General features: G+C 40.3%; 1 protein-coding gene across 5 annotated transcripts in view; it reads left to right on the top strand.

Annotated features, from left to right (window-relative positions):
- Positions 1–22388, top strand: part of ARHGAP26 (Rho GTPase activating protein 26) — a 444108-nt gene that overhangs the window by 136538 nt on the left and 285182 nt on the right. For all 5 annotated transcript variants that reach the window (XM_045998912.1, XM_045998911.1, XM_045998908.1 and 2 more), the window contains exons 8-10: positions 340–469; positions 4025–4125; positions 9900–9994. In XM_045998912.1, coding sequence (XP_045854868.1) covers positions 340–469; positions 4025–4125; positions 9900–9994 — 326 coding nt within the window. The remainder of the gene's footprint in view (positions 1–339; positions 470–4024; positions 4126–9899; positions 9995–22388) is intronic.

Here is a 22388-nt window from a genome sequence, read left to right as displayed (position 1 = left end):
TTCTATGAACTATCTGCATCAGGGTCCCTTGGGATGCTTATTTAAAATACACATATTTGGTCCAGAGGTAATAAATTAATCTTTAGGGGGAGAGGCCTGGACGTTTGTATTTTCTCCACATTCTCCAGGTGACTTTGATGGTCTTGACAGTTTGAGAGTCATTCTGGTATAGGACTTTAAGGTCAAAGGGTATGTCTTGAAAGTGAATATTTGCCCAATTCCTAGGTGGTTGAATGTTCCTTACCTGGTTTTAGGTTTCCATAGGTTGATGTTGTGAATTGTTAGAGATGGGAACAAGGTTTCCTTTCTTTGATTTAAATAAAATGCCTTTCATCCTAGACAAGAAATCGCTTTGAAGGCACCAGGTCAGAAGTGGAATCACTGATGAAAAAGATGAAGGAGAACCCCCTTGAGCACAAGACCATCAGTCCCTACACTATGGAAGGGTACCTGTACGTTCAGGAGAAACGTGAGTGTTGGTGGCAAACAATAGCTTGGGGCACACACATGCCTTTTACCCAGGAGGTAGAGGGTATAGTTGGTAGTGCCTAACCTAGAGCACAGCTTCTATAAATACAGATTTGGGTGAATGAGAGTAGTCGCTAGTTGAGTTTTTTAAGGGAAAGGTATCCAAAGGTCTTGTCTACCTCCTCATAATGGGTTCTATTTTCTTTGTAACTGGAAATTCCCTTCAGAACCTAGAATTCACTGAGGCTCTATGGTGGTGTTTTTTCTCTGTAGTGTCCCACTTGACATGTCTGCACCCTTAGCATGGCTTTATCTATCACACTCTTGGCACAGAGGCTCTAGAAGGGTCTTGCATGCTTGACCTTATCACCTGTTAGCAGTCATATCCTTGGGTGGACTTACTATGGAGTGAATTTGTTCCATTTAAGACTTGTTTCAGCAGGGACCAGTCATGACTTAGGCCCTCTCCCTACGTTATTCAGTTGCTGTCATTTCAACACTTAAATTTTATGAGTAGAAACACAAACTCACTCTGAGTGGTAGGAAGAGAAATCTGTTGTCCTGCCCATGAGATGTCAAGGAAAGAAACACCAGGTGCTGCTCACCCAAACTTCTCTGTGATGACTCACAGACTACTGTGCAAGGCCTGGGGAAAGGCTTTTTGATGGGGCTGCACTATGAGGGTAGCACTTCCAGATTTAGCTCACAAAGTGGTAGTGATAGAAGAAAGTCGATTTTTTTTTCTTTAATGGACAGTTCTTCTAATCTTCCATTCCTCCTTTTTTAGTTGGACGTGTTACTCCTCCCAGATTTTTGTGGGTTTCATACTCTTTACTGTCCTTTTTTTGATTCAGGACAAGGCAAATGTCTTCATTCCTAGAAGCTTACTAATGGAACAAAACACTTGATTTCAGTGATTATTCTAGCTAGCGATTGCTCAAAAGTTTTCTTGGCCCTAAAATTGTTGCCTCGTGACAATGGGGGCAGTATTGGGGTTTGAGGTTGGGCGCATTGGATATCTTGAGGGGTTTTATGCCCTTTATTCTTACAGGGATGAGCTTGTTGAGGTTTGTAAGAAGTGGAAGGTACTGTAATATTGGGTTTTCTGTAAGCCTCAATATAAGATGTTAACTTTTTTGCCTAATGAGAAGATCCAGCCCAAAAAGTTTAAGTTCAGAGTCCATTGAATATAGTTCAGAGTCCATTTACAATACTTAATTTGTTAATATCATTCACTTACATATATGAAATCTACAGTCACATTAATAATCCAATTTTATTCAAACACTTCATGTGCCTTTTGAAACATGAATGTCTTGATTATCATTAGAATGAGATTTTAACTCTCAAACATCTGAGTCTAGAGCATATCAATGGGATATAGCTCTTTTTATTAGAAAGTTTTGGTAACTTATTGCTTAGAAATAATTTGAACCTTGAATAAAAATTTGCAAGAAGAGTATAATGAACAGCCATATGCCCTTTATCTAGACGCATGAATTTTTACAGTTTTCCCACAATTAGAGTTTTTTCTTTTTCTGGGTTTCTGTGTACTCACATAACAGTCACAGAGACATACACACATTGCCATTTTTTCTGAATCCTTTTGGAACAGAGTCCATGCTCCTTTTCTTTAGTGTCTGTTTTCCAAAAATTTTATGTAACCACAGTATAGTTACTGTATCTAGCAAATTTAACATTAATAAAGTATTTAATGTAAATGACAGTTCATATTCCAGTTTTGTCAGTTGTCCCAATAATGCCATCATAAAGCATTTTCTTTTCCTTCTGTCTCGATAAGATTTCGTACTGCATTTACTTGTCATGATCTACTCTGTAATAATTCCTCAGCTTTTCTTTGTCCTTCATGACATTAACATTTTTGAAGAGTTTAAGCCAGTTCTTTTCTAGAATTTTCTTCAGTGTGGGTTTGTCTCATGTTTCCCAATGATTAGATTCAGTTTAGGGATCCCTTGTCAAATCCTACATAAGTAATACTTGTGTTCTTCTCTCGGTACCACATCTAGTGGCACAGAATGGCCGTCTGCCCCTCAGTGATGATATTAATTTTGGTCACTCAGTCAAAGTATCATTTAGTTTATCCACTGTACAGTCAAGATTCTTTCCTTGTAGCTCATTAAAAGTCTATGGGGAGACCTTTAAGATTCTATCTTTCTCATCAAGCTTTGTCCCCACCTAGAGTTAGCATCCACTGGCAGTTCTTGCCTAAACGGATAATTACTGTGATGGTTGCAAAATGGCAATTTCTCAGCTGTGTCACTCCTCCATGTTTGCTAGTTGCCATTTAGTGTACTGCAAGGAGGCGACTGTCCTCCCTCTCCTCGTTCTCTTCTTCTCTCCTTTCCTATCCATCCATCCATCCATCCATCCATCCATCCATCCATCTTTTTGTTGTCAGGATGGAATTAAGGATTTCTGTTCTATTCAGTAGGCTATATCCAAATCCAGTACTATCCTTATTTCTTTGGCTAATCAAATGGTTTAAGACACAGAACTTGAGGAATCTTTGTGTTGTGCTGTCCTTGGATTTTTTTCTCTGAGCCACAAAAATAAATTAGAATGCTTGGTATTTTTGTCTTTGATGCTTCAATGTAGATACTTACTGTGTTGCTTTTTACCTTTTTAGTTTCCTAAGCGCTATTCAACACTTGCTATGGGCACTGAAACCCTGAAAAAGAACTACAAAATCTTTATTAAATCTCATATTACTACTTAAAAAAAACCCCAGAAAACATTTCTGCTTTGTGATCTCTGTGAACATCTAAGGCAAGTGTTGATTGAGGGCCTTGGAGGGTAATAATGCTGATTATCCCTTCTTTTCCCTAATAATATTTTTTTATTCAAAATAAGGTAATTCGCCAACCACCAGGTAAAATCAGAGACTGTTAGGATTTGACTGAAGGGCATTCTCCTTCTTCCCTGAGGGATAATACTGAGGGACAGACTCCTTAGATTACATTTGGGTATTTATTGTTACTTCCATTTACATCTCTGTGTCAGAGTTTGCCTGTCTGCTTTTCAGATCATCTTGACTTCAGCTAAAATACAGATTAGGGGTTTGGCAGTAGGTCAGAACCCCTGTATGTCTTTGCAGAGAGTTGCAGAGCAGCTGTGTGGGAAGCATGAAGTAATCATGCCAGATGGGAACAGTGACAGGCACTTCGAGGAGCTTTTCTGTGTTCTTTCTTCAGTCATCTTACTCCTGTCAGGGGAGAAAGGAAACTTCAAGTGGAGATTGATGATGGGAAAGTGAATTAATTTCCCTAGGGAACCTCTACTTCCCTTGTATTTTAAGACCCATTGGATGCTGCATTTAGTGGGAAACAGTCTTCCTTGGTCCCTGGGGAAAGCTCGTGGTCAATTCCATTTCCAGCCTGTGGGATCAGATTTCTGCCTATTCCAGTCTAGCTGATGGAGACTATATTGCCCCGAGAAATGGTTTAAGGGTAGGTGAGCATTGTGGATTATGGGTTGTGTGTGTTTCCAGTACACATTCAACACATAGAGATGTTTCATGGGAAATACTACCTTGCAGGTCACTTTGGAACTTCTTGGGTGAAGCACTACTGTACATATCAACGGGATTCCAAACAAATCACCATGGTACCGTTTGACCAAAAGTCAGGAGGAAAGGGGGTGAGTTCATGTTTAAAATTCCATGCTTGATTTGCTTGGCTAAATAGGAAGGTTATAATGCGTATGTATAGCAACACCTTCAATGTGTCATTGTCATTTTCTTTTCTAAGTTTTTTTTTAAACCAAAGTATCATTAGCATGCAGTATTACATTTGGTTTTAGGTATACAGTATAATAATTGAACAATTGTATACATTACTCAGTGCTCATCACAGTAAGTGTGCTCTTAAACTCCTTCATCTGTTCCACTCAGCCCCAATTCACCTTCCCTCTGGAAACCACCAGTTTGTTCTCTTTTTAAGAGTCAGTATTTTTGTCCACCTGTTATTTTTTTCTTTGTTGGTTCATTTGTTTCTTAAACTGCACATGTAAATGAAATCATATGGTATTTGTCTAACTCTGTCTGACCTGTTTCACTTAGCATTATACCCTCTAGGTCCATCCATTTTGTTGCAAGTGAGAATACGTCATTGTTTTTCATGGCTGAGTAATATTCCTTTTTATATCCCTGTTTCATTCTTTTGCATGTGGCCAACCAGTTTTCCCAGCACCATTTGTTAAAAAGACTTGTGTTTTCTTCATTGTATATTCTTGCCTCCTTTGTTATAGATTAATATATCATATAGATATGATTATAGATCATATAGATATGGGATTCTCTATCCTGTTCCATGGAGGTGTATATCTCTTTTTGTGCCAGAACCATACAGTTTTGATCACTATAGCTTTTTATTTATTTATTCATTTGACAGAGATCACAAGCAGGCAGAGAGGCAGGCAGAGAGAGAGAGAGAGAGAGGAGGAAGCAGGCTCCCTGCCGAGCAGAGAGCCCAATGCAGGGATCGATCCCAGGACCCAGGGATCGATCCCAGGACCCTGGGATCATGACCTGAGCCGAAGGTAGAGGCTTTAACCCACTGAGCCACCCAGGCGTCCCATCACTGTAGCTTTGTAGTATATCTGGAAATCTGGGATTGTGGTACCTCCAACTTTGTTCTTCTTTCTCAAGATTGCTTTGCTGTAATTTTCCTACTTTTATACAATAATTCCACGACGAATAGTACCCAAGACAGTAATTATAGCAAAGCGAATATTCTTAGCTTAAGGTTCTTTTAAGAACTACAACTAAGAAAGATTCTGGTATTTCATAAATACACACTTTTAAGTATGTCGAATGTGTTTAGATGCTAGAAATCCCTGGATGACTTTGTCCTGTGAAATTGATGGATATCACTCTTACTTGATACAAAGAGGGCTGCCAGCCATCATTTAGGTGTCCCGATTATCTGTTGCTATATAACAGATCACCGAAAAACTTAAACAACTCTTTTTTCCTAAAGATTTAATTTATTTATGTATTTGAGAGAGAAAGCATGAGCTGGGGGAGAGGGGAAGAGGCAGAGGGAGATGCAAAGAGAAAAGCAGAGGGAGAAGGACAAGTAGACTCTCCACTGAGCAAGGAGCGTGACTCAGGGCTCCATCCCAGGACTTGGAGATCATGACTTGAGCTATGAACTCAGAGGCTTAACTGACTGAGCAACCCAGGTGCCCAAACTTAGCAATTTTTGAAACAACACCAGTCGTTTTAGTATTTCTCACAGTTTCTGTGGGTCAGGAATTGGGTAAGCATTTGGATGGGTGCTTTGGGCTCAGGGTTTCTCAGGGGCTTCCAATCAGATGGTGGTAGGAGCTGCAACAGTGAGGGTTTGAAGTCACTAGAGGCTGGTCAGTCATGGCTCTCTTCTTTTCTCCTGATTTTGTTCCTCTCCTTCCTCTCTCCTCCCTGCTCTGTATTGTCTCAGGGCCTGTTCATCTCATTTCTCAGTGGGAGATAGTTTGGGTTTCCTCACAGCATGGTGGCCTCAGGGCAGCTAAAGATGTCAAGAGTGAATATTCCAGCAATGAAAGCAGAGACTGCATGTAGCCTTAGAAGTCAAACAGCCTTCCTTTTACTCTGTTGGTTGAAGCCCACCCAAGCCCATCCAGTTTCATGGGGAAAGCATGCAGACCAGCCCCTTAATGGGAAGAATATTACAGTCACATGGCATGAAGAATGTTAGGATAGAAATACTCTTGCAGCCGGCTCTGACCATAGGCCCTGCTGTCACTGTGCCTTTCTCTTTTCCTCTGGACTCCCTAGCTGTACCCTGAGTGCATTTGCTCTTCTGGTAATGTGTCTTTTCTCTCTGGCTGCTCTTAATGTCTTCATTTTTTTCCTTTTGGTTTCTACATTTCATAATGATGGTCCCATTTCCCCCCCCCCCCCCCCCATTCTTTTGTGCTTGGGAATGTGGGGCCTTACTGTATTTGGAGATTGCTGTCTTTCAGCAACTTTGGGAGATTCTTAGCATTTATTATTTTGAATCTTGCCTTCTCTCCATGTTTCCTTCTGGACATAACTCCTTTGGGAGATAGCTAACTATTTTTAACAGAAGCATTTATATTTTTCATCTGTCGGTATCTCTGGATTCCATTCCACATAATTTCCTTGATTCTATGTTTAAATAATTTTTAAGCTCTGTCTAATATGTTGATGAATTAGTCCCCAATAAGCATTCCATCTCTCATTCTCTCTGTGGCACACTGTGGTGTGGTATGATGGGCTTGTGAGGGCATTACAGAGGGGCAGGCATTGTAGAGGCTAAGAGCACCAGCTTTGAAAGTAGACTGCCCAGCTCAGTAATGTTAGATGCATCTGTCATTACTGTTGGCTACTCTATCAGACTCCCCCCTTAGTCTGTACCACTTCCAATTTTTCTTCCTCGCTTTCTTTTACTTAGGCCACAGTACAGGGATTTATCAGCATCTCTTTTCCTTCCATGTATTACAGAAGAATATCCCAAAGCTCTTTTAATATTTTAAGAGTGGAGTAATGTCAAGAAAACAACATTGTTCAAATATAGAAACAAAGAAATTAAGGAGTCAGAAGAGATATTAAGCATTAATCACTGAGTATTCCCTAGTTCTTATACAATGGAAATAGAGTTAGACTTGCTCCCCTGGCTTGAGCCATAGTCCTTTTCCAATCTGTCTTTCTAGAAATGAGCATCCCTAAATTATTCTCTCGCACTCTTTATTTTGGGAATTTTGACCTTGTGCTTTCTTAAACCTTCAAAGAAGAACTTTTTTCTGTTTGGTCTTATCCCACGGCAAAGTCAAAGACAGAGACCAATTATGGTGGATGTGTGGAACTCCCACATTTTCTGTGAGTTAATAGTAAACACCTCACTGGGCTGTTAAGAAGTTTGTATGAATTAGTATATATACTCTTAGAAGAGAGCTTGACACACAATGAGTTCTAAATTAGGAGTTTAATAGTCTAATAATTAATTTTCCTAATAATTCCTTAAATTTATTTCTATTTTTCCAAGTCCATGTATTATCCTATATTATCCTGTTAATCCAGTTTTCTCCTTCATAGAGGAGGAAATTGAAGTCTCTATAGAGAAAAAGTGATTTATAAAGCCATATAACTGGTGAGTTACAGAGCCAGTACTCAGACCCTGATTCTGGAGTGTGCATCTCCTGAATCAGAGGTGGCTGCTCCTAATAATAGTAACAATAATAATAGAAAAATATATAAAATATTTTTTATTGAAAATACTGACATCACTGTATTTCCTCAACTTTAGGGTGGAGGGAATAGGAAGACTGGCTGTCTGGAGGTGTTGTCATCTTGGTTTGTACAGGAGAATCATTTGACATTTTTATATATGATATATGTGTTTATACAAAGCTCTCCAAGTAGGTGGAGGTAGACTTAACATAGGTAATAGGGTGGATTTTTTTTCCCCCTAACATGCTTTTTCACTTCGCTTTCCTTCACCTTGCTGTCCATTTCATTTGGATTATTTTCCTGTAAAAGTACCTGCTTTTCTCTTAGCTTCAGGGAAGGATATGTGAGCAGATTTGTTCTACCATCTTGGAGATCAGACTGTGTGTGGCGAAAGAGAATTCCCCTATATCCTAATCTCTGAGATGAGGCAACTCTCTCTGTGTGAGGTCTGGAGCAGTCCAAAGCTGACCTTGTCCCTTCCCTTGCTTAAAAACCTTCATTATTTTTCCCATGCTCTCAGGTTGATGGATCACAATGTGTATGATTTGGCTCTTGATTCCCTCAGACTCTTTCATACTAATTTGCCTTTCACTCTGGGATTGAACCATACCAGCTGGCTTTCGATTCCTCCCAGGCTCCATGGACCCTGACCACAGGACCTTTCCACCTGCTATTTTCCACCTCCTTAAAAACACAGTAGATGTAAAGCTGGTGAATATAAAGCATATCTTGCTAGGTCTTCTGTGTTTTGTGTGGTATTTTGATACTAGGGGGTGGTTAAATTTTACCATAGGAAGTCACATTTCCTGTTTCAACAAATTAGGCAAGTTTACTAGTTTTTCCCCTTGTTTAGAGACAAAAATTGGCAAAGGCAAGAGAAACAGGAACCCTACATTCTTATATGGGGAAAAAGGGACAGAAACCCCTATGTTTTTAGGCAATAAAAGAGCACTATGTGATGAAAGTGTTGGATTCCCTTTGTACAAAGGGATACTACTCAGCAGTGAAAAGAAACAAACTCTTGATTTGCACAACATATGTGAATTGCAAAAGAATTGTGCCAAGTCAAAAAAGTCAGAAATAAAAGGGCGCATACTGTGCGATTCCATTTATATGAAATGATAGAATATGTAAACTAATCTGTATGACAAGAAAGCAGATTTACTATTTGCCTGAGGGTAGACTGGGTGGAGGGATGGAATTCAACAGATAAGGAAACTTCTAGGTGTGATGGAAATGTTCATTAGCTTGATTGTGGTCTTGATTTTCTGGAGAGATAAGTTAAAACTCAAAAATTGACATGTACAATTTATTATACATTAGTTACACCTTTGAAGCTGTTAAGAACCTATTTATTGAGCATCTGTTCTGTTCCAGGGCCTATATGGGCTCTGGGAACATAGGAATCAGCAAGAACAGACACAGTCCCCGCCCGCAGGGAGCTTCAGTCTAAGGAGGAGGGAGACATGATTGGAATCATTGCCTTCATCAATGGACAATTCTAGCTACAATGAGTGCTGTGTGGAAGACAAAGTTCATGGTGCTATGTGAACATACATGTCTTGGGATATTTGACCTGGTCCAGGACGGCCTTCCTGAAAAAGTGAAGGCAGTGAAACATAGAAACTCAGAGTCAGGAGACCTGCAGGTCATCTGGTTTAACCCTTATCAGTCCTACAAAAGTAGGGGTGCCTGGGTGGCTCCGTCAGTTGTGTCCAACTCTTGGTTTTGGCTCAGATCATGGTCTTAGGGTCATGAGATGGAGCCCCCCATCAGGCACTGTGCTCAGTGAGGAAACTGCTTGTCCCTTTCCCTTCCCCTTTGGCTCCCCCTCTGCCCATCCCTCTGCTTTTGCACTCATGTTCTCTTTCAAATAAATAAAATTTTAAAAACCCGCAAATTAAACCTGTTGCAAATATTGCCAACAAGAGTTTATGTAGCATGGGTTGATGGTGTACCGTTATGATATTCTAGAACCAAATTAAAACGAGATATTTGGCTCAAAGTAAAACTTGGTTTACAGGTTTTAGCTGTGTGAGGCTGGTGGGTGAGGGACGGTTTTTGGTCAACATTCTACCTTCCTGTGTGTCATGAACACTCAGGCTTGAGAGGATGGGTGATCACTCTGGCTGATGTGGCATGTTTGTGGTATGCTGGAGAGGCACATAGCATTGCCTATGGTCAGGCCTCATTTTGATAGTCTGTATGCTCCCAACAGGGAGAAGATGAATCTGTCACCCTGAAATCCTGCACCCGGCGGAAAACAGACTCTATCGAGAAGAGGTTTTGCTTTGACGTAGAAGCAGTAGACCGGTGAGTAGCTGTCACACTTTGCTCAGGAGCAGATATTACTGGGATTTTTATTTGGATTATTTGGATTTTTTACCTTTTCCATTCATCCAGAGCTTTTCTGTCCTCTGATCCCCCACTACCCCTCCTTTTCCAAATACTCAGTTTAGAACAGACCTCAGGCCAGTTGCTAGTCTGCAAGGATCAGCAGGCTTCTCCTGTCTTGTAAGTTCAGTGCTGAGCCTCTGGTTTGGTTTGCTTTAACATTAGGTCTTTCCTGAGAAGTAATGTTTGTTATCTTAGGAGGTGGAGTAGATGTTTAAAGAAAACTGTTTAGCATGATTATATGAGCTATTTGAGATTTTTTTTACTTTAAAAATACTTATTTTTTTAAATTTAAAAAATGGTCCAAAAGGAATCAGGTAAAATGAATGATGGAATAAGTTGTACTCAGTTAAAAAAAGATAGCTTTTAGTTGTAGGATTTCACCTACCACTGTGTGTATATGCCCAGGAAAGACAGCGAACCACTTGTAAAATCACTTTTTGCAGAGGGAGCTGTGTGTTGTAGTCCTCAATATTTATGGAGTCTCATTAAGTTGTACCATTTCATGGTGTTAAGCTAGTTTGACAACGTTCCAATTCTTTGAAACACTTACTTGGCAACAGGTTGATTCCTTGAGTGAAAGCCACGTGTTATGCTTATTTGTGCTGTCTGTTCAAGATCAACAGTGCCAGCCTTAAAGATCCTTAAATCTTAGCATGATTCTTCTATAATGCCATTTCTCCCCTTTATTCAAACATACCCCCCCCCCCCCACACACCCAGTTTTGTGAAGCCAGTACTTTTGTCCTTTCTGGGACATTTACTTAGGGCCACTTTTTCCCGATTCTAGAAGATGGAGAGACTGAGTGCCTTCTGGGGTGTTGGCAGGTTTGGGATGCCTTCTAATGTCCTGTTGTCTTCCTGCAGTGTGGCTGCTGGAGGCTGCTTGAGCTCCTGTGAAGGGAGCATGCACTTTTGCTTTAATCAGAAGTTCATGGAAACTACCTCATCTCTTCAGCATTTAATCATTATACCTTAGACTCTCAAGTTAGGCAGCCGGGCTCTAAATTTGGACTTTGCTGCTTCATAGCCATGTGACTTTTTGCTATCACTACTTAATCTCTCAGGGCCTTGATTTCCTTATCTGGAAAATGAAGCTAGTAATAGTACCTGGTTCCTAGAATTGTAAGGATTTAAGGAGATAATGCACGTAAAATGCTTGGCAGGGAGGCAAATAATAAACGCTCAGCAAGTGTTAGCTGTTATTTGTTAATTTGCTTGTCCTGACATTCACCAGACTTGATTATTTTATAAGGTTAGACTCTGAATGATGAGAAGTAAACTAATTTATAAAGAAAAGAAAGTACTTCAGGTCTTCACTGTGTTTGGGGATGTGGGAGGGTAATAGGGAAAGGGTGCACGAGGACATAGGCTGAACTACGGTAGCATAGGGGAATTGCACAGTGTCTCCTTCACACTGAAATTGGTTATTCTTGATTTTAAACAAATCCTAACTCAGGATACTCTAAGCACCTGTATGCGTCTCTGTTCTCAGTATGGAATCTAAGGGAATTCACATTGTTGGCATCCATGAACGAGGTGGAGAAGACACCTATGTTTAAAAGCGGAGTTAGTTGTTTAGTGCTTGTCAACTGTTTCTAGAGACTATCATCTCTTTGGTTATTTGGAAGAAGGTGTGCCTCATGTTGCAACTGTCCCTTATTTGAAAACCAGCTCAGAAATGATTTCTGAAACTGAATTGTTTCCTGTTTTCTTCCTCAGAAGTTTTCCCAGAAGTTTTAGAGAGTTGCTTTTTAGGCAATTAAAACTCAACGTGGTGCCTCCGTCTCATTTCCACCTCGCAAGTACTTCCTACCGTCTTTCCCCTTGATTATAACCTTAAAAGCTTTGTATGTCCCAATTATAAGCTGAAGGCAAATGTGTCACATAGAACATACTGAGTGGGTTTGGGAAGTGGATTTCTCCTAAGTTGCTGTCTCTGGTTCCCTGGGGATGACAGGGAGGGGGTTTTAGTCCGGGTTCAGAAAGAGGCTGCTAAATTTCCTCTTAGGAAGCAGGAGGTGAGTAGCTAGTTCTGTTGTATTGCGTATATTTTAAATTTTCTGTATATGTGGTGTTAGGACACCTTAAAAACCCTTCTGGCTGGGGAGAGATTGTCCCTTCCAGAGCTAGCTAATTCTTAGAGATAGCAAAAGGCACAGCCTGGAGCATGCCATTGATATGCAAATTAACCAACTCAGAGCCTGGCTTCCCTCACCAAGACCCTTAATCCCCAAGAGGCAATATTCCTTTGCTTTAATTATCTGAGGTTTGTTCCGGTACCAGGCAAGGAGGGCCACTCCTACAGTTTAGCGGCCCCTGAAATTATTCAAACTAGCGGATCAACTGTTGATCCTGCCGTGCTTTGCCTTTCCCTTGGAAACTCCAACAGGAACCACCAGCTAGGCTGTCCCATCATTACTCTAACAAGTAGCCCTGTGGCGGCTGGCTCTTTCCCATATGGCCCTGTTAGGTATGCCATACATGCATCCTGTTTCTAGGACCCGGGAGTTTAAGAAACTTTGTTTTCTAAGCTTGAGCATCTTCTGTGTCTCTTGACTTTTACCTAAAATAACATAGAACGTGCGTGAAAAGCTTCTCTGTTTTTTATATAGGTCATTATCTTTGATCTCAAAGATTAGGTTATAGTTGGGCAGCATTTTTCCTTATCTGTCTCCTGTTTTGACTTAGTGTCTTTCTGCATTTTTCTTACCCATGGAGGAAGGGACTAAGGAGAGAAGGAAAAACATTTCCATGGGTTCACTGGCAACATTCCTGGGAACTCTGCCCAGAGTTCTCTCCTTTGGAAGATTCCTACACCTTGGTTTTTCCCCAGTGTGCTTTAGCAAGGAGTTGATTCCCACTGCTTTTCCAACCTGGGCCTTCTCCTGATACCTCAGCTGTACCTGGATGGCTAGAGAGGTGGAGGGACAAAATGCAAGTTTAGCACTTAGGAAATGTGGAAGTAGAAGGGAAATGTTCTATTTATAAATGTTTATGTAGCGGCTATTAGTGTTTTACTCTATTAAAGTACACATGCATGCGAAAGTAGTATTTTTTAACTTAAAATATATGACATGGTGGGTTTTTAGGATTATTCTGAATACTTGTATCTTTTAGACTTAGTGCTGATATTTTATGTTTGTGTGGTTTTTGTTTTGTTTTGTTTTAACAGAGGCTGTAGCTTTTAGGAAGTGATATTCCAGCTGGTCAATATTTTTCAGTTGATTATATCAGCGTGTCTGACTGTGTCATGAGAAATACCTGCACTCAGCATCCATGGGGTGCTTGTTAGAACTACAGCTTCTTGGACCCTGCCCCAGACCTACACAGTCCTTCTCACCCTCCTGGAGAGAGACTCTGAAATCCACTTTTGGAATAAGCTCTTCATTTGTCCTTTATTCTCACTAATAATGGGTGCAGTAAACACCGTGCCTACCACAATACAGATTTTTCAGAGTATGAAAATGTTTCCTTACTAAAAACACTGTAACTAGGAATGACAGTAAAAACAGAAACCCAAAAAAATGAGGCTTCTTTATGGAGGAGCTTAAATCTTACCCATATGGAGGAGAAGAATAGCTAGTAGAAGAGGTGATTTCCAGCCTCTCATAACAGATGACCAGGAAAAAAGCAACAGTAGCAACCATGGTAAAATTCACTTTTTAAGCTAAAGGTGGAGGAGTGGTGAGGGATCCAGCAGTCAGAGAGCACTCTGTAGAAGCCGAATGCTCTTCATACATTCTCAGGTTATCCTCACTACAGTCTAGGAGGACTGTGCTCCAGTTAATTCACATTACTGGTGAGGAATCTGTAGTTCAGAGGTGTGAGTCTTCCCCTGGGCTCAGGAGGGATTTGAACCGAGGTGCATGGGCACTCACCGCAGGGCACCTTGCTGCCACAAATTGAGGATATGTTAGAAACGTTTCCAGCGTTAAGCCCAGGGCTGTCATTACTTGGGTTTCAGAGATACCACTGAGTGTTCAACTTGCTAGATGTGAAATCTGAGAAGTGCTTTCTCACTATACTCACTTGCACATAGCATCATAAACAAATGGATGAACTAAAAGCTGCAAACTAGCTTCTGTTCTTATATATACTGCCTTGTGACCTCCAGAAGATCCTCACATGGCTAACAGTTTAAAGAGGCAATACAGATAGAGCAGAAGCACTGGGCACATTGCACACAGGTGTCCCACAAATGTTATGTTTTGGGGGGTACATCTCTTCTCCCCGTTATTTTTAACATGACACTCATTTCTCGTTCTCTAGAGAGACTAGCATGAGTCAGAAAGCTACGGGGTATTTATCAGTTGATTTCATTGTATGCCAGTGCATTGCTGTTAATTTGTTCTTCCTGAAATACTGTTGAAAAGGGGTTAAGCTCTGACATTTATGTCCTAAAGGAAGAAGTATTGTGACTCTTTGACCCATGAACAAGCTGGGAATCAAATTAACTGTTAATTCAGAGATATGAGATTTAGATCCATAGTTCTTGAACTTTATGTCTGAGGTTCTCTGTAAACTGAATACATTTCAGAAATCTACTTTTAATTCTTGTATCTAATTGCTTTTCTTTTGGTATATCAACTAGACCTATCGTCTCTTCTCAGTATGTTACAGCCTTCTATAGTAACTTCACATAATTACCTAATCCCACATATTCACATCTTATCTGTCTCTTATTCTCCAGTGCCTTTCTTCGATTCCTTTTCTCAGAACTAGTTTTAGGGGAGGTTCAGACTCGAGAATTTGTTGAAGACCCCTGGTCTGGTTCTGAGTAAATATGTCACAGGGTGATGTTTTCATATCTTTCCTTCAAAAGGGTTTTGTTGTTACCAGCATTGAAAAGTTAACATTAGTAGAAACTCTTGTGTCTTTCTTCAATTCCAAAGTGAAAGGTTGTTTAGGTCAAGATATCTTGTCCATTAAATTGATGTGATACTGCTTTGAATTTTGTCTTCTGTTTCTGTTTTTAATTCCATTTCAGGACTCTAGAATTAAGACTATTATAAGGCTTTAAATGAGTGTGTATGACTTGGAGTAGTTGTAGGATGTTGCCACAATATGGTACAAAGAGGAGTATTTTCTTACTTTCTTAGAAGTTGTTTATTAAGAATTGAATTGTATATCCCTCAATTCATATGCTGAAGTTCTATTCTAATCCCCAGTGTCTAAAAATCAAAATTATTTGGAAACAGGCTCTTTCCAGAGGTCATCAAATTAAAGTTAGGTCATGAGGGTAGGCCCTAATTCAGTGTAACCTATGTCCTTATAAAAAGGAGAGATTTGGATACTGAGACAGATATGTACTCAGGGAAAACATCATGTGAACATGAAGGCAGAGATAAGAGTGATGTGTCTTCAAGCCAAAGAATACCAGAGATGGCTAGTAAACCCCCAGGATCTAGGACAAAGGCATGGAAAGGATTCTCCTTCACATACCTCAGAAGGAACCCACCCTGCTAACTGCTTGCTCTTGAACTTCACAGCTTCTACACTTGTGAGCTGCTAAATTTCTGTAGTTGTTGTCATGCTGTTTGTGGTACTTTGTTAAATCTGTCCTAGCAGAGGAACTGAACCCAGTATTGAATAGGGAGGACCTCTCTCAATCGAGCAGCAGCAGTATCTCTGACAGCCTTTTAGGTGGATGGGCCAGCACATACTTGTTGAAGAAGCCCCCCTTCACAAACAGCATGTTGACATAAATTATCTTCCTTACTCTGCATCGTCTTGATGGTAGCCTAACCTTTCTGTAGCTTAAAAAAAAAAACCCAACAACAAATCATTCTTATGTCTTCATATAGAAACAATCTTTGGTGTTCTTTGAGTTATCTTGCCATAGCACCAAGCATTTGAAGGTCTGGTTAATGTTGGTTAATGTTGGTTAATGGAATGTTGGCTAATGGAATAAGGACTAGATTTATCATTTTCTTCCTTAAAGTATGCCACCTCTTTTTGTGGAGTTCAATGTAAAATTCATGGATAGAAATGGGATTCCATCTAAAAGTAGCTGTTAGTGGTAGTGGTATGTGAGTTACTAATACTTGCCAATTGGGACCTCTCTTCAGTCACTCTAAATAATTAACTCCACCATGCAGCATCCTATGGAAATTAATGAGCAAAAGTAAGGAAAATATTTGTTCAAGCTAAAGGATCATGGTGGAGTCTTCCTCCCAGCATCTCTGGATTTGTTTAAAGAAATTTCTCCCAGATGTGACACATGGATATTTTCTCCCATATGTTTTCCAGGAGGAGCCACTAAACCATATGGAAAGTAATAGAAACAAAAGGCTTCGTTTTGAAGCACTGAATCAATGTAGTCTCTTGAGAGGAGGTGTTTATACTTGAGGAAAGGAAACAATTAGAATACTTTATTTTTTCCAGGACTAGCTGACTCCAACAGAAGTCCATACATTTGGAGACATAATGTGGAGTACTGCATGCCCCATGCCTGGCATTGGCATGGGGGGCCAAGACAAGCACAGTCCTTACCTGCACGCGGTTTGCTTTTGATTGTAGAAAGAGCAGACACAAATGCATATACATACACATTCATGCAATCAAAGGTATAAACCAGAATGTTGAGTGTTTCAGCAAACTTGGAGGACCAGAAAGCATAGGACAAATGTAACAAACACAGGGACCTAATCCTTCTGTTTGTATGAAGATTGATGGCATGATCAGAATACTCTGAACCTGTTCTTCCTCTCCTTCCCTCCTTCCCTCACTGATGAAGCATAACCGCATGCCACAGATTTTACCAACAGTGGAGGTAGAAAGTTTAACGAAGTACTATGAATCTACTGGGCTTTCCTTCTTAAAAGCTGTCACCTGATTTTGCTTTCAAACTAAACCTGAAGTCCTTGTAGTGCAAGCTTCCCACAAACAGGTAAAGCAAGACAGTTTCCTCTGACCAGCATCAACCCGAGGGGCCACACCCACTATCAACTCTCTTGTCGTCCCACTGTGTGTACTATGCCCTTGCACAGTGTATGAGCTCTTCTTGGTAGCGGTTGGCTGGTTGTCAAATTAGGTATGTTCTGTATACCTCTGTTCAACTCTAAATTTGTGTGTCAAGTAATTTGCTTCCAGAGGCATGATAACATCATTTTCTACAGTTTTTAATTTAGTACTATGTGCATGGGGTTTGTTTTGTTTCTTATGGAAGAGTAATGTTTGAATTAGACAATTTTGTTCTTAATTTTAGGACTTCGGTGAACTGTTTTGTAAGATACTACAAGAGCTTAATCATGTTAGGTGCTATTTAAATTAAGACTTGAGCAAGTACTCACATACTCTGCATTCCAGTATAAGGTAGGGTGAAAAAAATTCCAGGAAAATGAAAGGTTGGTTAAAGTAAGAATAGTGGAGTCTTAGAAGATTTACGGAAGACCTGAGAAAATCTAACCCAAACCCTCCAATCAGCTACCACCCTCATTTCAAGGATCTTTTTATGGCAGACTGCAGAATGCAGGTAAAAGATGCCCCACAGCCTTGAATTTCAGTTTGGGACCTGCCCCTTACTAGCTGTGTGACTCTGGTCCAGGGCTTATCATACTACCTTTGCAGGACTGTTTTGAAGATGGAATATAGTAATACTCCTTCCTGATGCAGTCCTGTGTTGGCAAAAGTTGTGCTTTTGGAATTTTTTTTTTTCCTCAGCCCCAGTACCTTGGAATTCATTGTTCTTATGTTGACCCTTTGCTTTGGTGGATGTTTCTTTGACCGTGTTTTTTCCATTTTGATGTTGTTCCTTTTCCTATAGTCTAATGATTTTTCAAGTCCACTATAAATTAAGAGTGAGTACAGGTGCATTAAGTATATATGCAAAGGGGCTTGTAGAGGAAGATTCCGTTTCCAAATTATATATGTGGTAACCCATTATTTGTATATATATCCTATATAAGATAAAAAGGGTTATGCCTTTCTTTATGACTTATTGTCTCAAAATGGAACTGTACTAAGTTAAAATAATACTGTTGTTTCTAATTTCCTATGTGTCGTGTGTGTATGCACTTGTTTGTATGTCTTGGTGAGGTTGTGTGAATGTAGGATGGTATGTGTTTTCCAAAAAGGATCACATTATGTAACAGACTTGCTGCAGTGCTCAACCTCTAGATGGCAGTTTAGTATATTTATTAGTAACTACTAAGCCGGTCTAGTGGAAAATCAGCTCTCCTTATACATCAACAATTAGGAGTCAGTGGCGGGGGGGGGGGGGGCAGTGTTTTTGCGCTAGAGAAGAAATGATGTGAATTACTCCTTAAAGAAAAGGTATTCTAAATGATTCATTCTTTGTCAAAATTCCTTCCTGTGCTCACCCTTTTGTGATGGATCATTTCATACCTGCTTCCCTGCAAAAAGCAAGCATGCTCAGTTAATCAAGCTTCTGTTTAAACATTACATTTTTACCTTGGTTTCTAAATGAAAAGTGTCAGGCTCTTTGCTTCAGGGACGGCTTATTTCAGGATGGTGAAGAAAACAGATGTGTGATTTTGGCTGTCCGATGTGTGCTGAACACCAGGCCAACCTGCCTTTCCCTCTTGGTGCAGGGCGCCTTTATCTTTTCCAACAGATGAATCTATTTTTCCTGGTTTCAGACTTCCCCTCCCTGCCCCTCCCCTTCTCACCCCTAGTTTGAAATAATATTTGATTTTGCCTTCCTGGTGGTTGGATTAGAGTGCTGGTCTCAGTACCACTGACATTTTAGACAGGAAATGGCTTTTCCTTCCTCAGAGGGTGTTCTGCTATAACTTCCATACTTGGGTGGGGGTAAACTGGGGGGAAGTATTGTGCTTTCTGAATTGCTTCTTGGCTGTTCTGTAAAACAGGCGAGTTGAGAAGTTCTTGGAATCTTAAATATTCATGCAGTTTGAAATTGTTATCGAATGGTCTTCTTCCCCTTTTTCTTTTTTGTAAATTAACTGAGTGTTTACTCTTTGACTCTGGTTTAAGTAAAAATGGGACGTGATGGTTCTTGGATTTTACAAAGGGAAATGGGGGCGACCTTATTTGTACCCTTCGGTCTGCATACTGAAATTTGCATACTGAATTGCTAATGGCAAATGCCAGTTAATTAGCCAACTTCTAAGTATAAAATGAGTTTTTTAAAAAAATCTAAACCAAAATGTTGCAGTTAAATCTGAAAAGAGGAAACAAGTCAATCAGCAAATTCCACTTACTTACATTTTTATGCACTATGAGCTAGAATAATAAAAACAAAAAGTTGATAAATGAACTAATAAATTTCTTAAATTAGATAATTTTTTCAACTTGTTATCAATGGTAGTAACAAGTATTTTTGTTCTCCCTGAGTTTTACTCATTGTGACAATTAATAATGTTGTGTCCTGCTGTTGCTGCTGCTGCTGCTGCTGCTGCTGCTGTGTTAAAATTTGCTTTACTCCTGTGTTCCCAGTACCTGGCATAATGGCTGGGCCATAATAGGTAATCACATAAGTTTCTCTTAGGATAATGCAGTTTCATGTGCCAAAGATTTCTTTATTTGGGCTTCCTGATGTTTTATGACTGAACTTTCCTTTAAAATAAAAATGTAGGAAATTATTTGATATGCTTGGCAGTATTTACTCTTGAGAGTATCACTACTGCTATGGTGCTCATTATTTTAGGACTTTTCCTCTCAAGGGGTTAATGCTGTAGGCAGTGATATATTATAATTTATTCATTATTAGGACAAGATCCTTTCTAGATTGATGAGAAGCCTACTTCTGAAAACTTCTAAGGGGTGTGTGTGTGTGTGTGTGTGTGAGATAGAGAGAGCACATGCGCACAAGCCCTGCTTGCCCTCTTTCCTTCCCTCCCCTTAAGGCTTAAGGATTCTATCACCATGGATCCCAGGGCACATACACTGCATGCACTTGGGGGCAGTATAGTATTGTGCTTCTGTGTAGGCTTTGCTTCTGTATGGGCTTTGCAGACTGGGTTCAAGTCGAGGCTTTGCTGCTTCCTAGTGCTATGACATTCTGAAAGTTTTTAAAATAGGTATAATGATAATACCTACTTCAGAAAGTTATTTTGAAGAATAAACTATATTGCAAATAAAGTCCTTAGCACAGTGCTTGACACCTAGTAAATACGCAGTAAATATTAGTCACAGTTAATGAACCACTAGTTTGCAACTTCTGCTTTCTCTCTCAGTAACTCTGTCTCTTACCTTTAGCCTACTCATATCCTTTTTATGCAGAAGGCTCTGTAATGCACAAGGACCTTCAGTGGGTCATTATCTCAGTGCATGTATAGTTGTGCATATTCATAACTTTTTATCTCCATATAGATTAATGTTGCCCTCCAGTGATGACACTGGGTCCCAAGTATTAGGGATAAAAGAGGAAGTAGCCCATGTTTCTCCCTTTATGCAACGTTGTAGATGCTCTGCTCAATTTGACTGTGAGGTGAATCACAAATAGAGACATGCATCGTTGCTGGTTCTAATGCATCAGATGAGTTTATAATACGTCATGGTAACTTGGGGTGGAGCTCAGAGAAAGACCGACACGGACATTAGACGTTGCAAACTGGCGGTCCACAGACATGTTTGATTTAGCTTGAGAAGTGTTTGAGCCAACATGTTGAAGTTGAAAAAAATCTGTAAATGTTGCTCTGCCTCCCCATGTACCAGCTGTTTATAGAGTGAGGAGTGGATGCCTCCTTTAGGTGGGGCATACACTCTTTACTTTACCGCAGTCCCCACCATGCCCTGCTGTTTCACTCTGATGACAGGTGACAGCTGCTGCTTTGCCTTGTACTTGCGCCATTATTTTTCCCATAGAGGGTAATACTTTTTTTGTTCCTATGACCATCAAAAAGTAAATGTGCAAAAGAAAAAGTAAAGGGCTGCATATTATATGGAAAATGAGAGTGAGCCTATTTTCCTTGGGGCAATAATCTTTTCATTCAATTTCACTGATTTTGCTTACTTCCTGTTCTCTGTGGATGCTTGAGTCTGTAATCTCATAGACAAGAAAGCATTGTCATTCTCCAAGATTATTTGGTATGGCTTTGGCCATATCTTTGTGTAAATGAAGATGTCCTGAACTTCAAACCCTAATAATGGTTGGGAACCTGTTTTCCCAGTAGGATTTTAGAAGCAAAGGACGACTTCCTGTCCCTGGCACTTGTGCACCTCTTTCCCACTATGGATGGCAGCCCATTCTCCAAGGCTTCACCATTCTGTGTCTTCTATACAACCATAACCCGACTCTTACATGTGCTGTAGTGTGGTTGGAGGCTGGGGGATGAACTCTTGCCAACAGAAGACTTAGAGTCTTATGAATGAGTAACCCCTATATCTTTGGATCTTTGGAGGTTAATTTAGAAAGAAGAGATTCTGAGTGTTTGTTTCAGTGGGGTGGAGTCAGTAATAGCATTTCCTCGTCCAGTAGGAAGTAGTGGAGTTGCCAAGCCACTGAGATCACTATTGTTGACTCGGATTCAGGAATAAGATAGAGCAGGAAAGCTGTGGCGTGGCCCTGGACTCAGGGCTGCTTGTAATTCTGCTTGCTCTCTGCTGCTGAGGAGACTGTGAGGTGACATCAGTGGTCCCCGCTCCTGGATGTGACAGTGAAGGGTACACTGTTTTCCATGGGCTCTTTCTGGAGGCCAAAGTGGAAGGGGATATGGTATTGGGGCGCAGTTTGGCCTGTGACAGATGAGTAATTTTTTGCATCTTCTCCCCTGTTGTGTGAGAGGTAGAGTAATTTTTTGCATCTTCTCCCCTGTTGTGTTTTCTTTAGAGAAAATTACAGATACTTGTTCACCATTCTGAAGCTGATAAATATACAGCACTAACCAAGGATTTATTCAGAGGCAAAATGAGTGGCATATCATACGTTGTATCTTAGAATTGAGCTGTAGAAAGGATTGCAGGTCTTCTTTTGTTACTTCTCCTAACTCGTGCGCAGAGGGGGCTCCTTGGCAGATTTTCTAGAATTGCTAAAGACCCCTTTTTGTCCTTATCAGTTATCTGACATTAATTCCAAAAGGGGGAAGTAGGCCACTTAAATGCTTTACTCAGGAGGAAAAAGGAAATGGCCATGATGTCAGAGCCTATGTGTCAGGCAGCCCCTGGCCTGGCTCCCTTTGTGGTAGAGGTGTGATTTTCAGTGCTGTCTATGCTGGGAGTGGGGTCATGTGTATCGGCAGCACCTGTGGCTGGTTTCTTTTCCTTTTTAAGCTATGTACACCTGCCCTTCTTCCTCCATATTTTGACCCTACTGCACACTTGCCATCTTTTCCCCTCCACCTGCCACCTCCATTTGCCCCAGTGATAAGAGCAAATTCTTGGAGCATTTA

The sequence above is a fragment of the Meles meles genome, chromosome 3 (genome assembly GCF_922984935.1).
Source record: "Meles meles chromosome 3, mMelMel3.1 paternal haplotype, whole genome shotgun sequence".
NCBI classification, from domain to species: Eukaryota; Metazoa; Chordata; class Mammalia; order Carnivora; family Mustelidae; genus Meles; species Meles meles.
Note: the sequence above shows the minus strand (reverse complement) of the source record. Positions and strands in the feature narration are given on the sequence as shown.